The 18,358-nt window shown below is 57.4% G+C and overlaps 7 protein-coding genes across 7 annotated transcripts; 5 read left to right on the top strand and 2 right to left on the bottom strand.

The window, feature by feature from the left end:
* Window positions 1-3,488: 3,488 nt before the first annotated feature.
* On the bottom strand, window positions 3,489-4,519 carry J3D65DRAFT_141451 (uncharacterized protein). The gene has a single exon (XM_066794001.1). It carries the CDS (start codon window positions 4,415-4,417, stop codon window positions 3,656-3,658), a length of 762 nt encoding a protein of 253 aa, XP_066650977.1. The 5' UTR covers window positions 4,418-4,519; the 3' UTR covers window positions 3,489-3,655.
* A 629-nt stretch (window positions 4,520-5,148) lies between these two features.
* Window positions 5,149-9,012, top strand: J3D65DRAFT_579050 (Sodium/hydrogen exchanger family-domain-containing protein; the record flags this gene model as incomplete). The annotated part of the gene is made up of 3 exons (XM_066797691.1): window positions 5,149-7,443; window positions 7,492-8,214; window positions 8,293-9,012. The coding sequence occupies 3 exons, from the start codon at window positions 5,149-5,151 to the stop codon at window positions 8,593-8,595; spliced, it is 3,321 nt and encodes a 1,106-aa protein (XP_066650976.1). The 3' UTR covers window positions 8,596-9,012.
* A 674-nt stretch (window positions 9,013-9,686) lies between these two features.
* Window positions 9,687-10,988, top strand: J3D65DRAFT_561027 (uncharacterized protein; the record flags this gene model as incomplete). Its single annotated transcript, XM_066797496.1, has 3 exons — window positions 9,687-10,047; window positions 10,129-10,665; window positions 10,771-10,988. 3 exons carry the CDS (start codon window positions 9,687-9,689, stop codon window positions 10,986-10,988), a joined length of 1,116 nt encoding a protein of 371 aa, XP_066650975.1.
* Window positions 10,989-11,048: 60 nt separating this feature from the next.
* Window positions 11,049-12,274, top strand: J3D65DRAFT_141431 (uncharacterized protein). Its single transcript, XM_066794000.1, has one exon. It carries the CDS (start codon window positions 11,474-11,476, stop codon window positions 12,224-12,226), a length of 753 nt encoding a protein of 250 aa, XP_066650974.1. The 5' UTR covers window positions 11,049-11,473; the 3' UTR covers window positions 12,227-12,274.
* Window positions 12,275-12,280: 6 nt separating this feature from the next.
* Window positions 12,281-13,735, bottom strand: J3D65DRAFT_639928 (uncharacterized protein). Its single transcript, XM_066801760.1, has one exon. The coding sequence runs from the start codon at window positions 13,514-13,516 to the stop codon at window positions 12,509-12,511; it is 1,008 nt and encodes a 335-aa protein (XP_066650973.1). The 5' UTR covers window positions 13,517-13,735; the 3' UTR covers window positions 12,281-12,508.
* A 1,420-nt stretch (window positions 13,736-15,155) lies between these two features.
* J3D65DRAFT_141367 (uncharacterized protein) lies at window positions 15,156-16,330 on the top strand. Its single transcript, XM_066793998.1, has 2 exons — window positions 15,156-15,378; window positions 15,431-16,330. Exon 2 carries the CDS (start codon window positions 15,437-15,439, stop codon window positions 16,157-16,159), a length of 723 nt encoding a protein of 240 aa, XP_066650972.1. The 5' UTR covers window positions 15,156-15,378; window positions 15,431-15,436; the 3' UTR covers window positions 16,160-16,330.
* Window positions 16,331-18,024, top strand: J3D65DRAFT_141368 (putative monocarboxylate permease). Its single transcript, XM_066793999.1, has 3 exons — window positions 16,331-16,837; window positions 16,887-17,108; window positions 17,158-18,024. Exons 1-3 carry the CDS (start codon window positions 16,501-16,503, stop codon window positions 17,919-17,921), a joined length of 1,323 nt encoding a protein of 440 aa, XP_066650971.1. The 5' UTR covers window positions 16,331-16,500; the 3' UTR covers window positions 17,922-18,024.
* Window positions 18,025-18,358: the final 334 nt, after the last annotated feature.

The following is an 18,358-nucleotide window of genomic DNA, read 5'->3' as shown; positions in this document are numbered from 1 at the left end:
ATGACCCACTGCACCATCATCATCATCATCATCATACAGCCCTCGCGTATCTCCTATACCTGCCTGCCTGCATCTTCGCCTTACCTCGCGTATCTGCACCCGCACCCGCACCCGCACCCGCCGCATCAGCCAACGCAACTCAGCCTCAACCTACATATATATACAGCAGTCAGGCAGTAGTGGCGGGTGACCACGCATGTCTCGCGTGTCTCGCGTGGTGCCGCCCGCCACAAGGTACAAGTAAGTGGGTACGTAGGTACCCGACCGACGCAGCTTACACGAGCTGAGCTGTGGCGCGCGCTCGCATCAGCAGGCAGATGCGCAGGTGGTGCGACGAAGGGTCGGTCGAGCGGTTGGTAGCGCGGTACCCGGTTCTGTGCGCGTGGGCGCGTGGGGGGACAGGAGAGCAGGGAGCAGGGGGCGGCCGCGTGGGCTTGCTGCCGTGTTGTACAAAGGTATGTAGGTATGTAGGAAGGGATGGTAGAGTGAGTGAGTACCGTAGTAAGTAAATAGAGCGCACAGGACAAACCGGGAAGCAGGATACGAAGGCGATACAGGCGGAGGCGGAGAAAAAAGAATCATATATGTGAGGTGGTGGATACGAGAAAAAGAGAGACTGTGCATCTGGATAGGTAGATCTAGATGCAGATAGATCTGATGGCTGAGCAAGTGAGCGAGCGAGGCAGCACGAGGAGCTGCTGGGTGACTTGCATGGCAATAGACTGACTGACTGACTGACTGACTTACCAATGAATTAATTGATTAGCTGACTGAATGACTGACTGGACAAAGACGACGTGATGATATTCGCCAACTGCCGTCCGTTGCGGCGGCAACATCCGCACCACGCTTTCTTGCTTGCTTGCATACAGACCAGCCGGGTGTATGGCACGGGTGCATCGCACAGATCTGGATCACATCTCGCAGCTGGCTGGATACTACCACATACCACCGTGAACCACCATCCGTGCCACACACCATCACCTTTCTTCCTCCCTCCCTCCCTCCCTACCTCCCTCCCTGTCCCTGCCTTTCACCCTCCCTCGCTCTTCTCACACTGGAGCGGAGGAATAAGCCGCAACGCCGCAACCCCGGCACTCGGTCAGCCAGCGTGTCCCCGTCCGTCATAGCACAACAGCACATGCGGTCGCCCCTGACACTCACTCGGGGAGGCGAGAAAGAAAAAGGAAATATGGCCTGTGTGGCGCAGCGTAAGTGCGTCATGCGCAGGTGCGTCACATGCCTGCCTAGGTGTCTGTTCTGTTTGCTCTGGTGTGGCGAGGTCCGCGGAACAGGGAGGGAGGGTGAACGACTACCAGACAAACCGACAGACAAACCGACAGACCGGCCAACAGACCAACAGACGTACCTTCAGACGCACAAGAGACGGACCTTACCGTCTTCTCGCCGCTATTATGTGCATGCGCACTAGCTACCTACCTCCGTAGCCGGGAGGGGGTAAAACAAGGGGCGAGACAGAGACAGAGACAGAGCGCGCGCTCCTTCCATGTGCATCCGTTCAAGTCCTCTCTCCAGTCCTGCTGGCTGGCTAGCTGACTTATTCGGTGCGGGTTGTAGGTGGCGATAGCGGGGGAGTACAGTAGCACGACGAGACGATGTTGAATGACTGGGTGGTGGATGATGAATGACTGGGTGGTGGATGATGAATGACTGGGTGGTGGATGATGAATGACTGGGTGGATGATGATGGGATGGAGAGGTGCGTCAAGGGGATAGGGTAAGACAAGAAGGCAGTTCCTTCAAAGAACTGGTCCTGCTTTCTTGATTGTTGCGTTGATTTGTCTCCTCATGTCTTATTGCGCTGAGTGCTCTTTTGACGCGCTGGCTCATGAAGCGGTCGTAGAGTAAAAGAATTGAGACGGTTGGGAGGGCGCGGGGGGTACTGGATGGAGTAACGTGGAAAGAGAACAAGTTGTAGATCGACGAGGAGAGAGATGATGGAGAGAAGAGTACCGGAATGAAATGACCACCACCGCAGCATCGGCGGAAAGAAAGGACACTTCGCCATACCGCAGGCAGCACGTCAAGCATGAGCACTGCCTTTCAACAGCGCCAACTTACCAGTCGCCTAATTGACACTCTGTTCTGCATCTGTCGCAACCTGATCACTACTCTACGCAGATTTGGAACTGGCCAATGCGTCGGTTGATTCAGCATTACGGACACGGGCTTGCAACCGCAGCCGTGGCGAACTGGACGAGATGGTCTCTGACCGTTCGATGTTTGTGTACAAGTGCGTCATGGGGCGTCAACGTTGAACCTAGTCAACGGTTCGCCCACCAAACAGCTGCGAGCACGAACGGTGACTGCCCCTGGTCGTTGGGCTATTGACATGCGTGCGGCGTAGACGTGTTGTGGCGTTTTCAACTGGATGCCAGTGGCGAGGAGGGTCAGGAGGGAGAGGGACAAGGGAGGACGTGAGGGAGCAGCTGTCTAACCAGCAAGACATTTGCTCGTGAGACGCGAGATTGTCTGGCTCCAGACGGTTCGGCTCTTGCCGTAGCTGCTGCTCCTGTGCTTACAAGTCTAGTCCCGACGCCCTGCTTACCCCATCACTCTCCTCGTCCACGGTGACCAAGAGCGCGCATGGCGAGGCCTAGACCTCGTCGCCTCTCGACGACGGGACAGGGTCTTCGACTCATGGAGAAGCATGTCTGTCGTATTCGAGGCCCAGGCGTGCAGCAGCTTCCAGGGAGCTGCGGCGGGCAACCAAGTTTGTGCACATGCCAGTAATTGCCATTTCGTGATGGTTGGCGGATGGTCGGACAACAAGGGTGTCGCGGACGCAAAACTATCGTGTCAAAGCGCGAACTGGAAGGCCTGGATGCAGTGGCCTGGGACCGCGATGTAAGCGGGAAAAGGAGCACAGTCTCTGCAAACTGTCAGCATATAGAGTTGACCGGGCGAATATAAGCTGCGTGGATAGTGAGCGAGTACTGTTCGTGTCCTTGCTGTCGAGAAGCTGACGAACATTCAAAGTGTTCATGTGCAGTCAGCACGTTTGGCTCTTAGCAGGCCAAACGAACCGCAACAGTTTGAGACATGGTGTTTAGTTTTAAAACAAGCGACCGGCGGCTTAATCCACGAGAGAAGCAGAAGCGTGCGCGAGATCCATATCAACATGATCGGGAGGCTGAAATAGTTGCCGGTTCCCAAGACCCAGGATCCAAGACATTCGGGAGCCGTCAGGGATCCAGTCCCGCCTCCGCCGTAAGAGGGTGCCGTTGGCCCGTCCTGTGGATCCAGGCACGCGGTGGGAGCAGATGCGGGGTGTGCTGTGTATCCAAACGTCGTCGTCATGATGCTGTGCTTCTGTGCTGCTGGATGGCATGGCGTCGAATCTGACTTGAGAGGATGTGGATTTTAGACTCGAGGTGGCTTTGCTAATCATGTTGCTCTCCCGCACATCTCTGATTGTGCAGCTGATGTCTTGCTTTCCCGACGGACTTCCGAGCAGTTTGATAGGTCGATCACGAAAGGAGTACAGCTGCGCGATTGCCCCGTCTCTAACAATAGCTGGGCCAGTTCCAATGTTCAATGTTCCACGATTCTTGGTTGCTGATTTAATTTCGAGCCAGTATGGAACCAAGACTCTCGACTCAGACTATTGGCCGTTGGAAAGCAAGGCCTCTATTCACCGCTTCCAAGCAACGAACAAGAGTAATGCCGTCCAATGTTCATTTCGGGAAGAGAGTTCAAGACGGCGGCTCGCTAGAGAGTGGTTTCGCATCGCCGATTTCGAGGTCAATTCGAGATGAGGCGTAGAGGTTGCATTCCTTGTGTCTGAGCGTCTGATCCAACAAAGCTGGAGGCAAGAAATTTCTTTCGACTTGACCTGTGGTGCTCGGCGTCGTCTTTTCAGTTGCTCCTTCGGGCAAGCGCCTCGCCAAGAGGCTAGCAAATGGGGCCGGGGAGTTGCAGGATTCCATGCAAGCAGGGATCGAGCGATTCTAACAAATTCGACAGGCGGTAGCGAGGTACAAGTGGGTTGGAGTGGGAGGAGTCTTTTCACGTCGAGGAAACCAAGTTGTGGGCAGTCGTTGTTGACTCTGCGCGGCAGGCGATACATGTACCTGTAACGTTGTCGAGGGCTTCTCCGCATATCGTTCCGCTTGACATGCGATGGGCGGCTTACGCGCCGATCTGCCGACGAATCGAAGCTTGGGGTGCAGTCTTGATGGAGGGCGTCAAGGCCAGAGTGTGGATGCCTTGAGGCAGGTCGACGGGCTTGACTGCTTCGCGCGAGTCGGAGTGAAACGGCGTCAGCAGGGCAGAAGTCGATGGCGACGAGTGTTGCGGTCTGGACGAGGGTGGTGGCCGGGGGTGGCACGAGAGCGGAGAGCCAAGACCAGGCGGGGCTAGGCGGAACGACGCGTCGGTTGGGGTCTGCAACCATGCCACGGCCGGCCAGCGCTGCGTAGTGCTAGAGACGGACGGACAACGAGAGCAGAGCTACACCAGGACGTTCCGCTCCGCCATTCTGTGCTTCAAGGTCAACAATTTCGCCCGGCTGCTGGTGTTTTGACGGCAAAAGCCCATTTCTTGGCTCGGATCATCGGCGGGGCCTCTCGTCACACCCCTGGCCCGTGCACCCGACCCATGCCAACGACAAGCAGAGCCCGCCCAGAGCATCTTCTCTTCCCCGTCGACTTTGGCCTCTGTCTCTTCTTCATAAACCTCCTGGCCTGCCTGCCGCGCTCGCTTCAACGCTCGTCCTCCTGCTCGCTGACCTTGGCCTCCCTCTCCCCGGTCTGAGGCTGCTGACTTGCGCAGGATCGTTTCGAAACGCCCGGTCGGTCCTCGTTGAGAAAAATCATCTGCTGGAATCTTCGCAACATCGCACGGGCACGGCCTCGTCGCTCCAACCCCCAAGCCGCCGCGTCTCCATAGGTGACGTAGCTTGCTCGCTTCTCTCTTTTATAACCATCAATTGCCCGCCGGGGCCTGTTTGGTGCGGCGTCTGGGCGCGACCAACGACTACATGCGGTCCAGCCAAATCGTCTTTTCCCCCGCAAGTAGACATTTCCACGCCCCCGTCTTCTTTGGCACGTAGCCAATCGCCTCGCGCCCTCCCATTGGACAAGATCCCGTCGTTACAGCAATCCTCGTCCTCCTCCGCTGCACGCCATGGCTTGGGACCACCTCTCCATTACCAAGCCGCACTTGGTCTACATCATCCTCGGCGGCTTCACCTCCCTCTTCATGCTGTGCTCCTCGGTCATCAAGGAGAGACTGTACATTGGTGAAGCCACCGTCGCAACCTTGTGCGGCATCATCTTCGGTCCCCACGCCGCCAATCTAATCAACCCGCTGGGTTGGGGCAACACCGATCTCATTACCCTGGAATTTTCGCGCATCGTCTTGGTCGTGCAATGCTTTGCCGTCGGCGTCGAATTGCCCAAGGCCTACATGGAGCGCCACTGGCGCTCCGTTACCTGTCTCCTCATCCCCGTCATGACGTTTGGTTGGCTCATCACCAGCTTATTCATCTGGGGACTCATGAGCGGCTGGCTCGATTGGCTCGACAGCCTGTGTATCGCCGCCTGCGTTACCGCCACGGATCCCGTCCTCGCCTCATCCGTCGTGGGCAAAGGCAAGTTTGCCAAACGTGTGCCCAAGCATTTGCGTGACCTGCTCTCGGCAGAGTCTGGCTGCAACGACGGCATGGCCTTTCCCTTTGTGTACCTGGCTCTGTACATTATTCGTTACAAGAACCACCCCAACGAGGTTGCGCTGCACTGGTTCTGCTACACCATTCTTTACGAATGTATTTTTGGTGCCTTTTACGGCGTCGCAATCGGTTACATTGCCCGTCAGCTGATTAGGTACTCGCACGAGCGCGACCTCATTGATAGAGAAAGCTTTCTCGTATTTTACTTTGTCCTGGCCCTGTTCTGCGCCGGCTCGGGCAGTCTCCTCGGCATGGATGACTTGCTGGTAGGCTTTGCCTGCGGTGTCGGCTTCAGCAACGACGGCTGGTTCCTGGAAAAGACGGAAGAGTCCCACGTGTCCAACGTCATCGATTTGCTCATCAACTTGACCTTTTTCGTCTACTTTGGGACCATCATCCCCTGGGAGCAGTACAACGCGCCTGAGATTATCGGACTCACTCCCTGGCGTCTCGTCGTCATCGCCATTCTCGTCCTCCTGTTCCGTCGGATTCCCATTATGATGGCCATGATGCCTGCAATCCCCGACATCAAGACTTGGCGCGAGGCCTTGTTCGCGGGACACTTTGGCCCCATTGGTGTTGGAGCCATTTTTATCGCAATCCTCGCGCGTGCCGAGCTGGAGACGGAAACGACCACGCCTTTGGCCGTATTGCCGGAAGAGGGCTTCCCGCACCTCAACATTATCGAGCTCATCTGGCCCATAACAACATTCCTGGTCATTTGCTCAATCGTGGTCCACGGCTCGTCAATCGCCGTCTTCACTCTTGGAAAGCACATCAACACATTGACACTAACGCTTTCCTACACCCAGGCGAATGAAGAAGGACCCTCCTGGATGGACCGATTGCCGCGCATCCAGTCTCGTTCTAAGAGTTCCATGTCTTTGCGGCGCCCTGACGAGACGGATTCGTCGTATGACGAAAAGGCCGAGACCACCAGCGACAGTCATCTTGGCCTTCCTCGCAACTTTCTCCGCCGCAAAGATGACGACTCGCAGTCACGGTCCTCCAGCTTGCGCCCCTCCCGCCGGAAAAGATGGGAAGGCATGGGTCCTGGCGGGCCCATCAGCCAGTCCGCCATCGCACCCGTGCGGCGCGAGCGGAGCCCGGCTGATGCTCCTGCACCAGGTCGCGAAGATTCTGAGAACACTGCTCTCAACAGCGACGACTCTCCTGAGGGGGACCGTGTCCAGTCTCCACAGGAAGAAGTCTACCAGGAAGGCGATCAGATCATCATTGAGGATGAAGAGGGCAATGTCCTCGACGTGCGCAACTCGCAAAAAGAAACCGCCGACGAGAAACGCGAGCACACTGCGGAAGACGGCCGCAGACTGATGACAGAAAAGGACGTTGAAGACGGTGTCGCTCAGACTGAACACCAGCACGACCACCACGATTCAATGCAAAAGGTGGAGAACGAGATCAAGCACGAAATCGAGCATCCCGGCAGTGGCTGGCGCGAAATGCGGAAAAGGCTTCAACGGAGACACACTGAACCCCAGGGTGAGGCCGCTGCTGCCGCCAAGCCGAAAACGAAACGCGGTCCCGCTCTTGCTTACCAGTTTGGCAACACCATCATCGTCGAAGACGAGGATGGGGAGGTCATCAAAAAGTACGACATTCCTGGCGACAAGAGGAGGCCAGATGAAGGCAAAGAAGGCGAAGGCGTCAAAGCCAAGAGCCGGCTTCACCGTATGGGTACCTATCTCGGAATGTCTCACGAAGAGACGGAGGCCGCCAGCCGAGGCGAGGTTGCCGGGGCCGCCGACAAGGAAGGGCAGCAAAAGGGCAAGGGCAAGAGCGAAAGAGAGGAGAGGCGAAGACAAAGGCAGCGTGAAGAGGAGAGTGATGACGAGCACATTCGCTTCACCGTTACTGCCGGTGGTCAGCGAATGAGCAAGGCTCAGTTCATTTCCCAGATCCAGCACATGGACCCCAAGTCCCGCAAGAAATTCGTCGATAACAGCGACGCGTCGGAAATGGTCAAGAGGGAAGTCCATGAAGATGTCAAAGACCACGACGCCGCCAAGAACTCGCAACCCGTTCAACGCAAAGACGGCGAGGCAGCTCGGGGCCGCCAGCCAAACCCGTCGCAAAATACCCCCGCCATTCGTCGCACCGGACCAGATGGCCTGACACTCGTCGACTCTGACGAAGAGGAAATCCCCTTCCACAACTTCCGCGAAAGCCTTGGTTCATCCCGCGACAACAACACGGGCGCAGCTCAGCGCCGCCGCCGTGCCGCCGGCCCAGCGAGGACGGCTACTACGCCCGCAGTTCCGGCTGCGTCCGCATCCACTGCGGCTCCGCTCACGAAGCAGTCTAGCACCGAGAGCGGCGGCTCAGCCAAACGCCGCCAAGTCGTCGGCCGCACCGAAACGGGCGACAAGGTGCGCGCAAAGCCGACGCACTTGGACGAGGGCGAGACGGCAGCCGAACGACGCCGTCGCGAGGGAGCGCTCGGCCTGGGATCCGGATCGTCGTCGAGCGAAGCGGAAAGCGACACGGACGAGGTTGCCGACGTGGGCAAGGGCATCCGACGCCCGCGAACCGAAGCGCAACGCAAAGCCGAAAGAGACCGCGCTGTCGAGGAGCGCAAGATCCAGGAAGAAAATGAAGAAGAGGAAGAGGCAAAGCAGGAAGAGGCCAAAACGCGCGTGCCGGGCATCCGCTTCGCCGAGCCCACGCGCCCGCCGCAGCAACAGCAGCAGCAAGGGCAAGGCTCCTCGTCGACGAAGTTGACGGTGCCGGGACAGGCTGGCGAGGGCGCCGAGAGCGACGGTGACGAGGCCAGCGGGGCCGAGGAGGGTGGCAATGGGAATGGGAATGGGAGGAGGAGAAGTGGCCACAGCCACAAGCGGAGCGGGAGCTTCAAGTGGGGCTTCAAAAACAAGTCGTCTTGAGGAGGAAGGAAGCAGCATCTTGGTCCAATCTGTCGCTTTGTCAAACTTGACGTCGTCTTGCGCTCCTCTCCTCTCTGCTTGACGACATGGCGTGCGCATGTTTGGCGCTGGGGATAGACGCGCATTCCCTTTTCCCCTTTTTCCACTGCCAACTTTTCGCTTTCGTTACTTTCATCTTGTCATGTGTCCGCAAGACGAGTTTTGTTGCCTTTTTCTAGATACCTTTTCCCAGTTCCTTTTTCGTTTCCGCTGCGAGTCAAAGGATCCAGCCGTCTTTAGATTGCACGTCGGCGGTGGGGGTTGTATGAGGGGTAGGAGGAGGGGGCGAGGCGTATAGAGACAGAAAAGGAAGAGGCCGCTTCTATCAGGTCACCCATCGCTTCTAGTAATTCATCACAGGTGTTGGAAAAGCCGTGCTCGTTCCACTTTTGCTTCCTTGTCTGTCCCATTGCGCTGTACTTACCTTACTGCCTTGCCTACCTGGCTAGGTATGTATGGAACCCCTGCGCGGACTCACCGGACGGAGGACGTCTCTCCCGTCGTCGCTTTTGCGCGTAGAACTGGCAAAATGGATTACGCGACGCCTTTCTCTGTCTCCCCTGCTGGATACATCCGGTCCAGCGCCCATCTCTTTCTCTTTTAAGTGCATCCGGTATGCTGAGAGCGCACCTCAGTGCTCCTTTAGCTCGGACGATGGTTCTCCGGTGAAGTATTCGCCTGCTAGGTTCTCGCATGCTCGCTTGCTCGCCTACTCAGTGCTCGTTCTCCGGATCGATTGGGGAAAGAGTGTATGCGGGGTTTGGCTGCTGTGCCATGTTGATCGCGCAGCTGCCCCGCCTTGCTACCCTGTGGTTCTGTGGATCTGCTTTTGTGGGGTGTGTACATGGCTGGCTGCTTCAGAGAAGAAGGGGATGAACGGTCAGTTGGTTACATGTACTTGAGCTTGTTCTCCGTCTATATACACTCGTTCTCTTCCTCTTCCTCTTCCTCTCTCCGTCATTACTGCTGCTGCTGCTGCTCTACATCTCTCTCCACCATCCCATACATCCTCCTTTCCATCTCCCCTCTCACCTGCGCTACTCCTAACCACAATGCCCGCCGCACCCCCCTCTCCACCAAACCCCTCACCATCACCATCAACCTCACCTCCACAGCCTCCCTACCGCTACTGGCCGCACGCCCCCTCCTCCCACGCCGAAGGCCTCGGGCGCCTCGCGCTTCTGACCCCTGCCGTCGTCGCGTCGGCCGCGTCGTCGCAGATACGCTGCGGCCGGCGCGTCGGGCTCAATTGGGAGATGACGAAGCTCGAGTGCGCGGCGTTTGGGCGACAAGAGGCGCGGCATCGCATTGTGGGGTTATTTGGCGGTGGGGGAGAAGGCAAAGGGGAGAAAGGGAAAGAAGGAGGAGGAGAGGGAACGGTGGCATTCGACGACATCTACGAATTCAACCCGCGTAAGTAGGTACCTTAACTAAGCAAACGGACACGAATCTGTCATCGTTGCGGCTGCGTCTAATACTGCATGGAGAGCACAGAGCAAAGCAGCCAGTGGGACGGCCTGCGCCACTTCTCGCAGCCGGGCGACGCGGCGCGCGGCGAAGACCCGCAGCGCCGATTCTTCTACGGCGGCACGACGGCAGCGGAGATTGTGGATCGCGGCTGCGAGCGCATCGGGATGCAGCATTGGGCTGCGGAGGGCATCGCCGGCCGCGGCGTGCTCATCGACTACGCCGCCTACGCCGCCGAGCGCGGGATCCGGTATTCAGCTTTCTCGCCGCACGCGATTGAGCTGGGGGATATACAAGCCGTTGCGAAGGAGTGCGGGGTCGTGTTTGAGTGCGGCGATATTTTGTTTGTGAGGGTTGGCGTGACAAAAGAGTGGGAGGGGATGGGGAGGGAGCAGAAGGAGGCTTTTGGTGCGAGTGAGGCGCCGACGTTTGCGGGCGTCGAGGGGACCGTGGATGTGTTGGGGTGGCTGTGGGAGACGGGATTTGCGGCTGTGGCTGGAGACTCGGTGAGCTGGGAGGTAAGTGAAAGTGAGTGTGTGGTGGTTGGGTTTGCTCTGCTGTTGTGTTTGTTGTTTCTTTGTCTTCTCCCTGTCCGTTGTCTCCTTTTCGTGGACGTTTTCCTCGTCTCTACTTTATCATACTCTCTTTGTCCCATGACCTCGTCAACAGCAGCTGCTGATATCAAGCAGGTCTTCCCCGCCAAAGACGTCCTCCTCCACGAATATCTCCTCGCTGGCTGGGGTATGCCTATTGGCGAAATGTTCGACCTCGAAGCGCTCGCCGCCACGTGCCGCGAGCTGGGCCGCTGGACCTTTTTCGTCGCTTCCATGCCGCTCAATATGCCGGGCGGTGTGTCGTCGCCGCCGAATGCCATGGCGATCTTTTGAAGAGGACAGGATGGAGAGCAGCCAAAGGGGTATGGAGCGCAGTGGAACCCCGAGGCGCTTCACTGGACAGCCACAGTCGATTCTGCTGCTTGCCGGTTCTCGAATCGGCTCGACGAGAGGCCGATCCATTGTTGCCCTCGACAACATTCGATTCTATGCCATTGTTCGAGTGTTGGAACAACGTCGACTCACTGCTCTCACAATCGTCTTTGTCCCGAGGCGAGGGCTTCTCTTTGTTTCCCCGGCCGTCTTGCAGCGTCTCTTTGAGCGCTGGCGTATTCGGGCAAGAGGCGCGTTTTCTGGAACATTGTTCAAATCCGCTGCTTCCAATTCTCTCGCATCGACATTGTTCTTGCGGTGCTCCAGCGCCGATGTATAAGTCGCAGCAGCACCCATCTCGATTGGAAAAGGGGAAGAACAATTGATCCAACGTACAGACCACAGTCGTCACAAATCTTTCCTTGTTTAGATACTTTACCTCGCACATGGCCGAGCATCATATTTCCCTCTTCTCCTGGACCTGCTGCTTCTGCGGTACCGCTAACGACCCAGCATCAACAACGACAACAACGACGACAACAACGACGTCGTCGACACCACAACCGACACTCGCCACCCTCACAACCGCACCCCACGCGCTGCGCTGCCGCCTCTGCGCCAAAGCCCCCTGTCCCACCTGCAACGTGAGCGCCGACGCGCTCGGCCCGCCCACGCAACCGACCACGCTCTACATGAAGCTGGCGTCGCCGGAGCTCTGCGACCTCGCCGCCCACGGCTACATCTGCCCGTACTGCGGGGCCGCCGCCGTGCTGAGCGACGCCGCGTCGCTGCTCGAGCGCGCTGCCCACGGCGTCGCGGTGCTGGCGCCCTCCGCGCAGGCGGCCACGCGCTTCGAGCGGCACGGCCACCGCCGCTGGCACGTTCTCGAGCCCGTCTTGCCGCGCTGTGCGCTGTGCGCGCGCCGCGTCACGCGGCCGGGCGAGCGGCTGGACTTCTGGCTCGTGAGGCAGGGCGCCGGGCGCGAGGTGTTGGCGCGGCGGTGGCAGGGCGCTGTCGTGAAGTGGTGGGGTGCTGCTGGTGGGAGCGGCCGGGCTGATGCGGCGGTGACGCCGGGGTTGCTCGAGAGGCTGGCGAGCGGCGCGGGCGCGTGGGATACGTGGAGGACGGTGTCTGAGAACGGCAAGGCGGTGCATGCGGCGGGGCTGTTTTTGCTGGTCTTGTGCGCTGCTGCTGCGTGAGGTGAGGTGGGGTGAAGAAGACGAGGGAAGTCAAGAGACGAGCAAATGCTCCGATTGAAAGTAAAAGAAATTCCATTCTTCATTACCGCCTGCTATGAGTCGGCTGCAGCTGCTGCTATTGCTGCTGCTGCTATTTTGGCTCAAGTCAATGACTGACTGACTGACTGAATGCCTGCCGGGCTTCTTGCTGATGATGCGCTATTACATTATATATTTTGGTCTCCTTCCCAACCCATCATCTTTTAAACAACAACAATGAGTGGGCTCGCCCACGTGAGAAGATTAGAGAACAAACGCCATGACGAGGCCAAGCAAAATGGCCAATGGGCCGCCAGGGCCGACTGAAGCCTGGTCGGCCGCACCCATCAAGGGAGTGGACGATGGAGACGGCGAGGCCTGGCCCGAGTCTGCCTTGCCCGAGGCACTCGGAGCGGGTGGAGCAGCACCGCCGGCTGCCTTGCTCGAGGCGGCGACAGGAGGAGGACCCGCGCCGCCGGCTGCGTTTCCACTGCCCCCGGTAGGAGGAGGGGGAGGAGGAGCAGAGCCGCCGGCAGCTTTGCCAGAAGCACTCGGTGCCGGCGGGGCGGGAGCAGGCGGGTTGCTGGCGGGAGGAGGTGCTGAACCACCGCCGGCAGCTGCGCTGGTCCACGGAGTCGGAGGCGGGGGACTCGGCGTCCAGGTCGGGGTCCATGGGGGAGGGGGAGTCGTGGGCCTCCAAGACCGGGTGTGGTTGCGGCTCCTAGCTGAAGAGGTCCAGACGGAGCTGATGGGGCAGACGGTCGTGTAGACGGTGGTCTGCGTGCTCACATAGGTGGTCGATGCAGACTGCGGGCACTTGCTGATGGAGCAGCTGGTAATGGTGACGACGTTGGTGCCAGTCAAGGTGAGAGTGGTCAGCTGGGGAGATGGGGTAGCTGGTGGTGGTGTCCACGTGATGGGGGTGAGGCGTGAAGTGTGCGGCCGCCTAGACCTGCTGGAGCTGGAGCTCGAGATGGAGCTCAGGATGGACGAGGCCACGCTGACGGGGCAGACGGTGGTGAGGACATTGACGGTTGCGGTGACGTAGGTTGTCAACTGAGACGGCTTGCAAACGGTAATTGTTGGTGGACAGCTGGTGATGGTCTGGCTGTTTGTGGTCGTCAAGGTGAGAGTCGTAATGTTGGCCGGAGGAGCTTGACGAGGAAATTGAAAGTTGGGGTTGATTGCCGCGGCCGGGGGGGCCAGAGCATTGCCGCAGGGCAAGGCAGTTAAGAAAGTGGCAACAAGATACTGAATGCTAGAAGACTTCATCTTGGCGGTTGTAGCGAGTGCTTCCCAAGAGTGAACGAGAGGGGTGGATGGAGATGGGTGCTGCCAGAGGCAGGGCACGGGTATTTGAGCAGCGCGGGAACTCCATGATGGCCGGTTTCAATTAGCTCAAGGACGACGACGTTGTTGCTGCGGCGGTAGTCTAAGGACTGGGGCGATGCGATGACGATGGTGGTATTGAGCAAAGAGGTGTAGTTGAAAGGTCGGCGACGTGAGGTGAAGCTGTGCGGGAGCGGGAGCGGGACCGGGCTGGTCCGTGGTTCGCCGCTTACTCGGGCCGACTGCCATCTGGACGCTTTCGTCCACTTGACAGCTTCATCTTGACAACTCCTCGCCTTGAGCTATCCTGCACCATCTCTCGCGCCGTCGCCAAGTGTCTTTTCTCCTGGTTTCCCGGTACTCCTGCTGTCACTCCTCGCAACCTGCGGCGCCATCGACAGTACTCTAACCGCAAGCCTGCACCGCACGTCTCTTGCGACGTCGTCGCATCTGCTGCTTTCGTCCAGCGCTTGACAAGGACCTTGCCCTTTGCCATCAATCGCTCACGATTGTGCTGTGAGCTGTTGCTGGAGGCTCAGCTTCCCAACACTACGCGCATCCCTCGAGCCCTTGTGACGTCAAGCGAATACCCAATCGCCCGGTCCTGCGAAATCAGTCGCCCTCCCTTTCCTCTGCCAGACGCGGAATGCGGAGCACGTCTAATGCACCAAAACCCACCGGTACCAGATCATGATCCAAAGGACTTCTCTCGGCCTGCCTACTCCTGGCCTGCCTCCACTCGCGAGCACGACTTTGGATCCGGGGAGCTTTCCACATCGCACTTCTTGCTGCATTGGATCGGTCTCGGTCCGCAAGCCCTCTCCGTGACGTGCAGACCCCCAATGCGTCAGGTCCCATAGGAGCATCTGTACGGTGTATGGACAGGTGGGTTCCAAGATTCAAAAATAGATCGCACACTGCTTGTCTGTCTGCAAGAGCGATAGCATCCGGGTTTTCGCCTATGGACCTCTTCCAGGCTTCCTGCTTCAAACGCATCGCCAGGGAAACGGGCATTTGAGACCACAAACAACACAACAGTGCGCATAAACGGCATCCTCGAAGCCACTTTTGCAGAGCCGCAGGGAAATCTGGATCAAGTGCTAAGCGCTGTGGCGCCGACTTTCTCTACCTTTTGGGAACTCCTACGCGTCCAAGTCAAGGATCACAGCAGCAAGCATCCACACCGCATTTCATCCTCTGCAACGATCCATCCAGATGCTGTGCAGCTTGGTTCCTCGTCAAAACAAAGATTCGTCTGAATTTCGGGCAGAATCCACCTGCTCCTTTGCGTCGGTCAGCAGACGTTGTGGCTGGCCGAGGATGGGCTTGGACAACTCTGGCGCGAGGCGGCATCAAGCCTCTTAGTAAAGGATGCACTTGGCCGGAAAACGGCGAGTTGTGGTGTCACTAACGACTGCTGTCGTGTCCTAGTGCAGAATCGCGATTGGCGCCGTCTCGACATGAATGATCAAGGGGCACCTGTGGCAGGAGACAATGACAGGCAGGGTGTGTCGCTCCGTCTTGGCCCTGAATACCGTGTTCCCCGTGCTTTTTGCTTTTTCGCTCCTTTCCCCGCGGGATCCATTTGAGCTCTGTGCCAGTCGTCCGTGGACCACGCCAGTGTTTTGCTTCTGTTGGTGCTTCGTCCAGTCGCCGTCTTCACTCGTATTGTAGGACCTGTAGTGCGTGGCACCCACTTGACTCGTCGCTCGGATCTAATGCTCGACTCATTTACCTACAATGTTTGATTTAAAGCCATCGTTGGTCTCTCCTGTTGCTTTTTACACGACTGCAACGTTTCCAAGGTCCATCACCCTTTGCGAGAATCACTATAATCGGCGCTAACTTGTGCAGTAGTAATTAATGAAGCGACGCGCTGCCATCGAGCAGCTGGCTCCCGTCCTGAGCACAGCCTACAACTCCTTGCTAAACGCCCTTGACACTCCGCGCAAATCCCTTGAGCGTCCATGGTTTTGGAGAGACTCTGATGCCCTGAAGAAAGATGGCTACGCCAGCGAGAGCGAAAGCGACAGCGACAGCGATACTGTGACGGCTGAGACTGTCGAAGAGATCCCGCCTCCTCCGACCCCTGATTCGGAATCGCTACGACTGTTGCTGGATTCTCCCTTTGTCCAATTCAAGCACGGCGACACTCCATCCTCGAGCCCATTGTTGGTCGTACTGGACATTGTCGAGATTATGCTCGCCGAGTCCCCGAGCCCTGCTGCGGTTTGCAGGCAACAAGGAAAAAGCAGCGACCAGACCACCCAGCCTCGGCAAAACAACAACGAAAAAAAGAAATCAAGACGAAGCTTTCGCCGATCCCGTCCTACAAACAACTTTGATCCGAGTCAAGCCCCGCCTCTCCCTACGACAGTTCCTGGTGCAGCTGAGACGGCCCCCGTCGGATTGAGTTGCGAACAAGTCATGCAGCTTGTCGATTTCTTGATGAATAATTGGCCTACTGTAGAGCAAACCATTTTCGCTATGCTCCGAGATAACCCTGGGTTGAGACTGGACGGATGCATCAGACTGCTTGGCCAGCGCGTGCTTGGAAAAGTCCTCTCAACAGCGAAACCAAAGTAGCGAGACTGCAAACTTTTGGTCCCTTGTCGACCGACTTATCGACACCCTTTCTCACCAGAAAGCTTCCAGGCGATAAGCGAATTGAATCTGAATCGCTGATGTTGAGCTTGGCCCGGAAGCTAGTAGCGCATCCTGGGTGTTCGCGCGGCGACCCCGGTCACTCTCGGCGCCTGCCGCATGCTCGAATCTTCTGGCAAACCCTGGGAACATCACGACTCTCCCCACCGCCAACTGAAACTCATGCGACAATGCTGCAAGTCTTTATACAAGACTTTGGGTAGCTGCTGCCAAATTCTTCGACACAGGCAGCCCGACAACCAAAAATAACGGCCCAATTCGCCATGTCCGACAATTACGACCACCATGTCGACGAGAATACCCCGCTTCTGCACGGAGAAACCAACTCGCAGTACGACCACGACTTGGTCAAGGAACTGCACACTGAGCGCGATGATTTCCCCGATGGAGGCCGCCGGGCTTGGAGCGTTGTCCTGGGCAGCTGGTGTGCCATGGTGGCCGCCTTTGGACTGCTCAACACAATGGGCGTCATGCACGCTTGGCTGAGCAGCCATCAGTTAAAAGACAACAGCTATGCCCAAACTGGATGGATCTTTAGCACATTTACCTTTTTGGTTTACTTTGGGAGCATTCAAATCGGACCCTTGTTTGATGCCCATGGTAAGTCAGTCAAGTCGCTGGAGCGGCGAACAACTGCTTACAGACGCAGGGCTGAAATGGACGCTTATCCCTGGTTGCTTTGGCTTCGTCATTTCTCTGTTTCTCTTGAGCATCTGCCAAGTCTATTGGCAGTACATGCTCGCCTGGGGAATTTTAGGTGGAACCTCTTGCTGCTTAATCTTCACGCCCGCCATTGTTTCCATCGGCCACTGGTTCAGACGCCGACGAGCTCTCGCAACTTCGCTTGCGCTGACCGCTGGCGGCATTGGAGGTAATTATCGAATACCCGATGAAGTTTTTCTCATCTAATGGTGGAACAGGCATCTTGTTTCCAGCGATCCTCCTTAACCTTGAACGGAGAATCGGCTTCAACAACGCCATACGCGTAGTAGGCCTGATTTGCTTGCTCCTTTGCGGCGTAGCCGTCTTTCTCGTCAAGACTCGACTGCCACCAAACACAAAAGGAGGCTCCGGCATCGATCTCCTCGCACTGAGGGATAAGATATACGCATCAACGACAATCGCCATCTTTCTCCTGGAACTGGCCTTCTTCATCCCGGTAACATACATCACCTCGTACGCTTTGAAACAAGGACTCCCGGAGGACTTGTCCTACTCACTGGTCATGATCCTCAACGCCGGAAGCGTCGTCGGACGAGCGCTGTCCGGGTGGCTGGCCGACGCATTTGGGCGATTCCGCACCATCATCCTGACATCAGGGATTACCACTCTTCTCACCCTCCTGTGGCTCTACGCCAGAGACAACGCGGCGCTTGTGATCACGTACGCGCTGGCCTTTGGCGCGGCATCTGGCTCCATCATCGCCGTGACGCCCGTCTGCGTTGCGCAAATTTGCCGCACCGAGGACTACGGCAAGCGGTACGGCACGACGTATTTTGTCGTCTCGTTTGGCACGCTCATCGGCATTCCACTCTGCGGAGCCATCCTCGACACGGGGCGCGATGGTGTGCCGAACTTCCCTGGACTGATTCTTTTCAGCGGCGCCGTTTTTGCGTTGGGGACGTTCTTTTTCATCCTGAGCATGGGGCTGGCGACGAAGTGGAACTTTCAGATCAAGTTTTGATGCACTTTGAAAGCCGGGGTTTTTTATTATTTCAATGAATTCACGCTCCAGTCAGTTACTGCGACCGCTCCAAATAACACAATTAGAATAATCTGGACTGAAGGGACTTTGAGTGAACAAAGGCGAAAGTCAGGACAATGTTAGACAAAGCCAAGATGCAAGAGAGGCGCATGCCCATTTACGTAGCGTCCGGTGAATCAGTCTCCTATTCATATTCAACACCAAAGGAAACGCAGACACAGTCAATCTGTTTTCCACTCCGCCTTCCCACACCTTTTCCAATTGACTCAAGAACCGTCTTGCGGACAGGAAAACCACAGTCCTCCGCCCCCGATATCCTCAAAATCGCCGTCGCCGTCCGCCTTCACTCCAAGCGCAACAGGACTCTGGCATCTCAGTCGCCTTCAGCCGAAGCGATGCCGCCCTCCACTGTGCTC

Source organism: Phyllosticta citribraziliensis (assembly GCF_038025025.1).
Source record: "Phyllosticta citribraziliensis strain CPC 17464 chromosome Unknown J3D65scaffold_13, whole genome shotgun sequence".
NCBI classification, from domain to species: Eukaryota; Fungi; Ascomycota; class Dothideomycetes; order Botryosphaeriales; family Phyllostictaceae; genus Phyllosticta; species Phyllosticta citribraziliensis.
This window is presented reverse-complemented; position numbering and strand designations above follow the sequence as displayed.

Coding starts and splice junctions, on each gene's coding strand:
- J3D65DRAFT_141451 (XM_066794001.1), bottom strand. CDS start 4,417: ATGGTTGCAGACCCCAACCGACGCGTCGTTCCGCCTAGCCCCGCCTGG.
- J3D65DRAFT_141431 (XM_066794000.1), top strand. CDS start 11,474: ATGGCCGAGCATCATATTTCCCTCTTCTCCTGGACCTGCTGCTTCTGC.
- J3D65DRAFT_141368 (XM_066793999.1), top strand. CDS start 16,501: ATGTCCGACAATTACGACCACCATGTCGACGAGAATACCCCGCTTCTG. Junction 16,838..16,886: donor ACCCTTGTTTGATGCCCATG/GTAAGTCAGTCA, acceptor TTACAGACGCAG/GGCTGAAATGGACGCTTATC. Junction 17,109..17,157: donor GACCGCTGGCGGCATTGGAG/GTAATTATCGAA, acceptor ATGGTGGAACAG/GCATCTTGTTTCCAGCGATC.
- J3D65DRAFT_639928 (XM_066801760.1), bottom strand. CDS start 13,516: ATGAAGTCTTCTAGCATTCAGTATCTTGTTGCCACTTTCTTAACTGCC.
- J3D65DRAFT_141367 (XM_066793998.1), top strand. CDS start 15,437: ATGAAGCGACGCGCTGCCATCGAGCAGCTGGCTCCCGTCCTGAGCACA.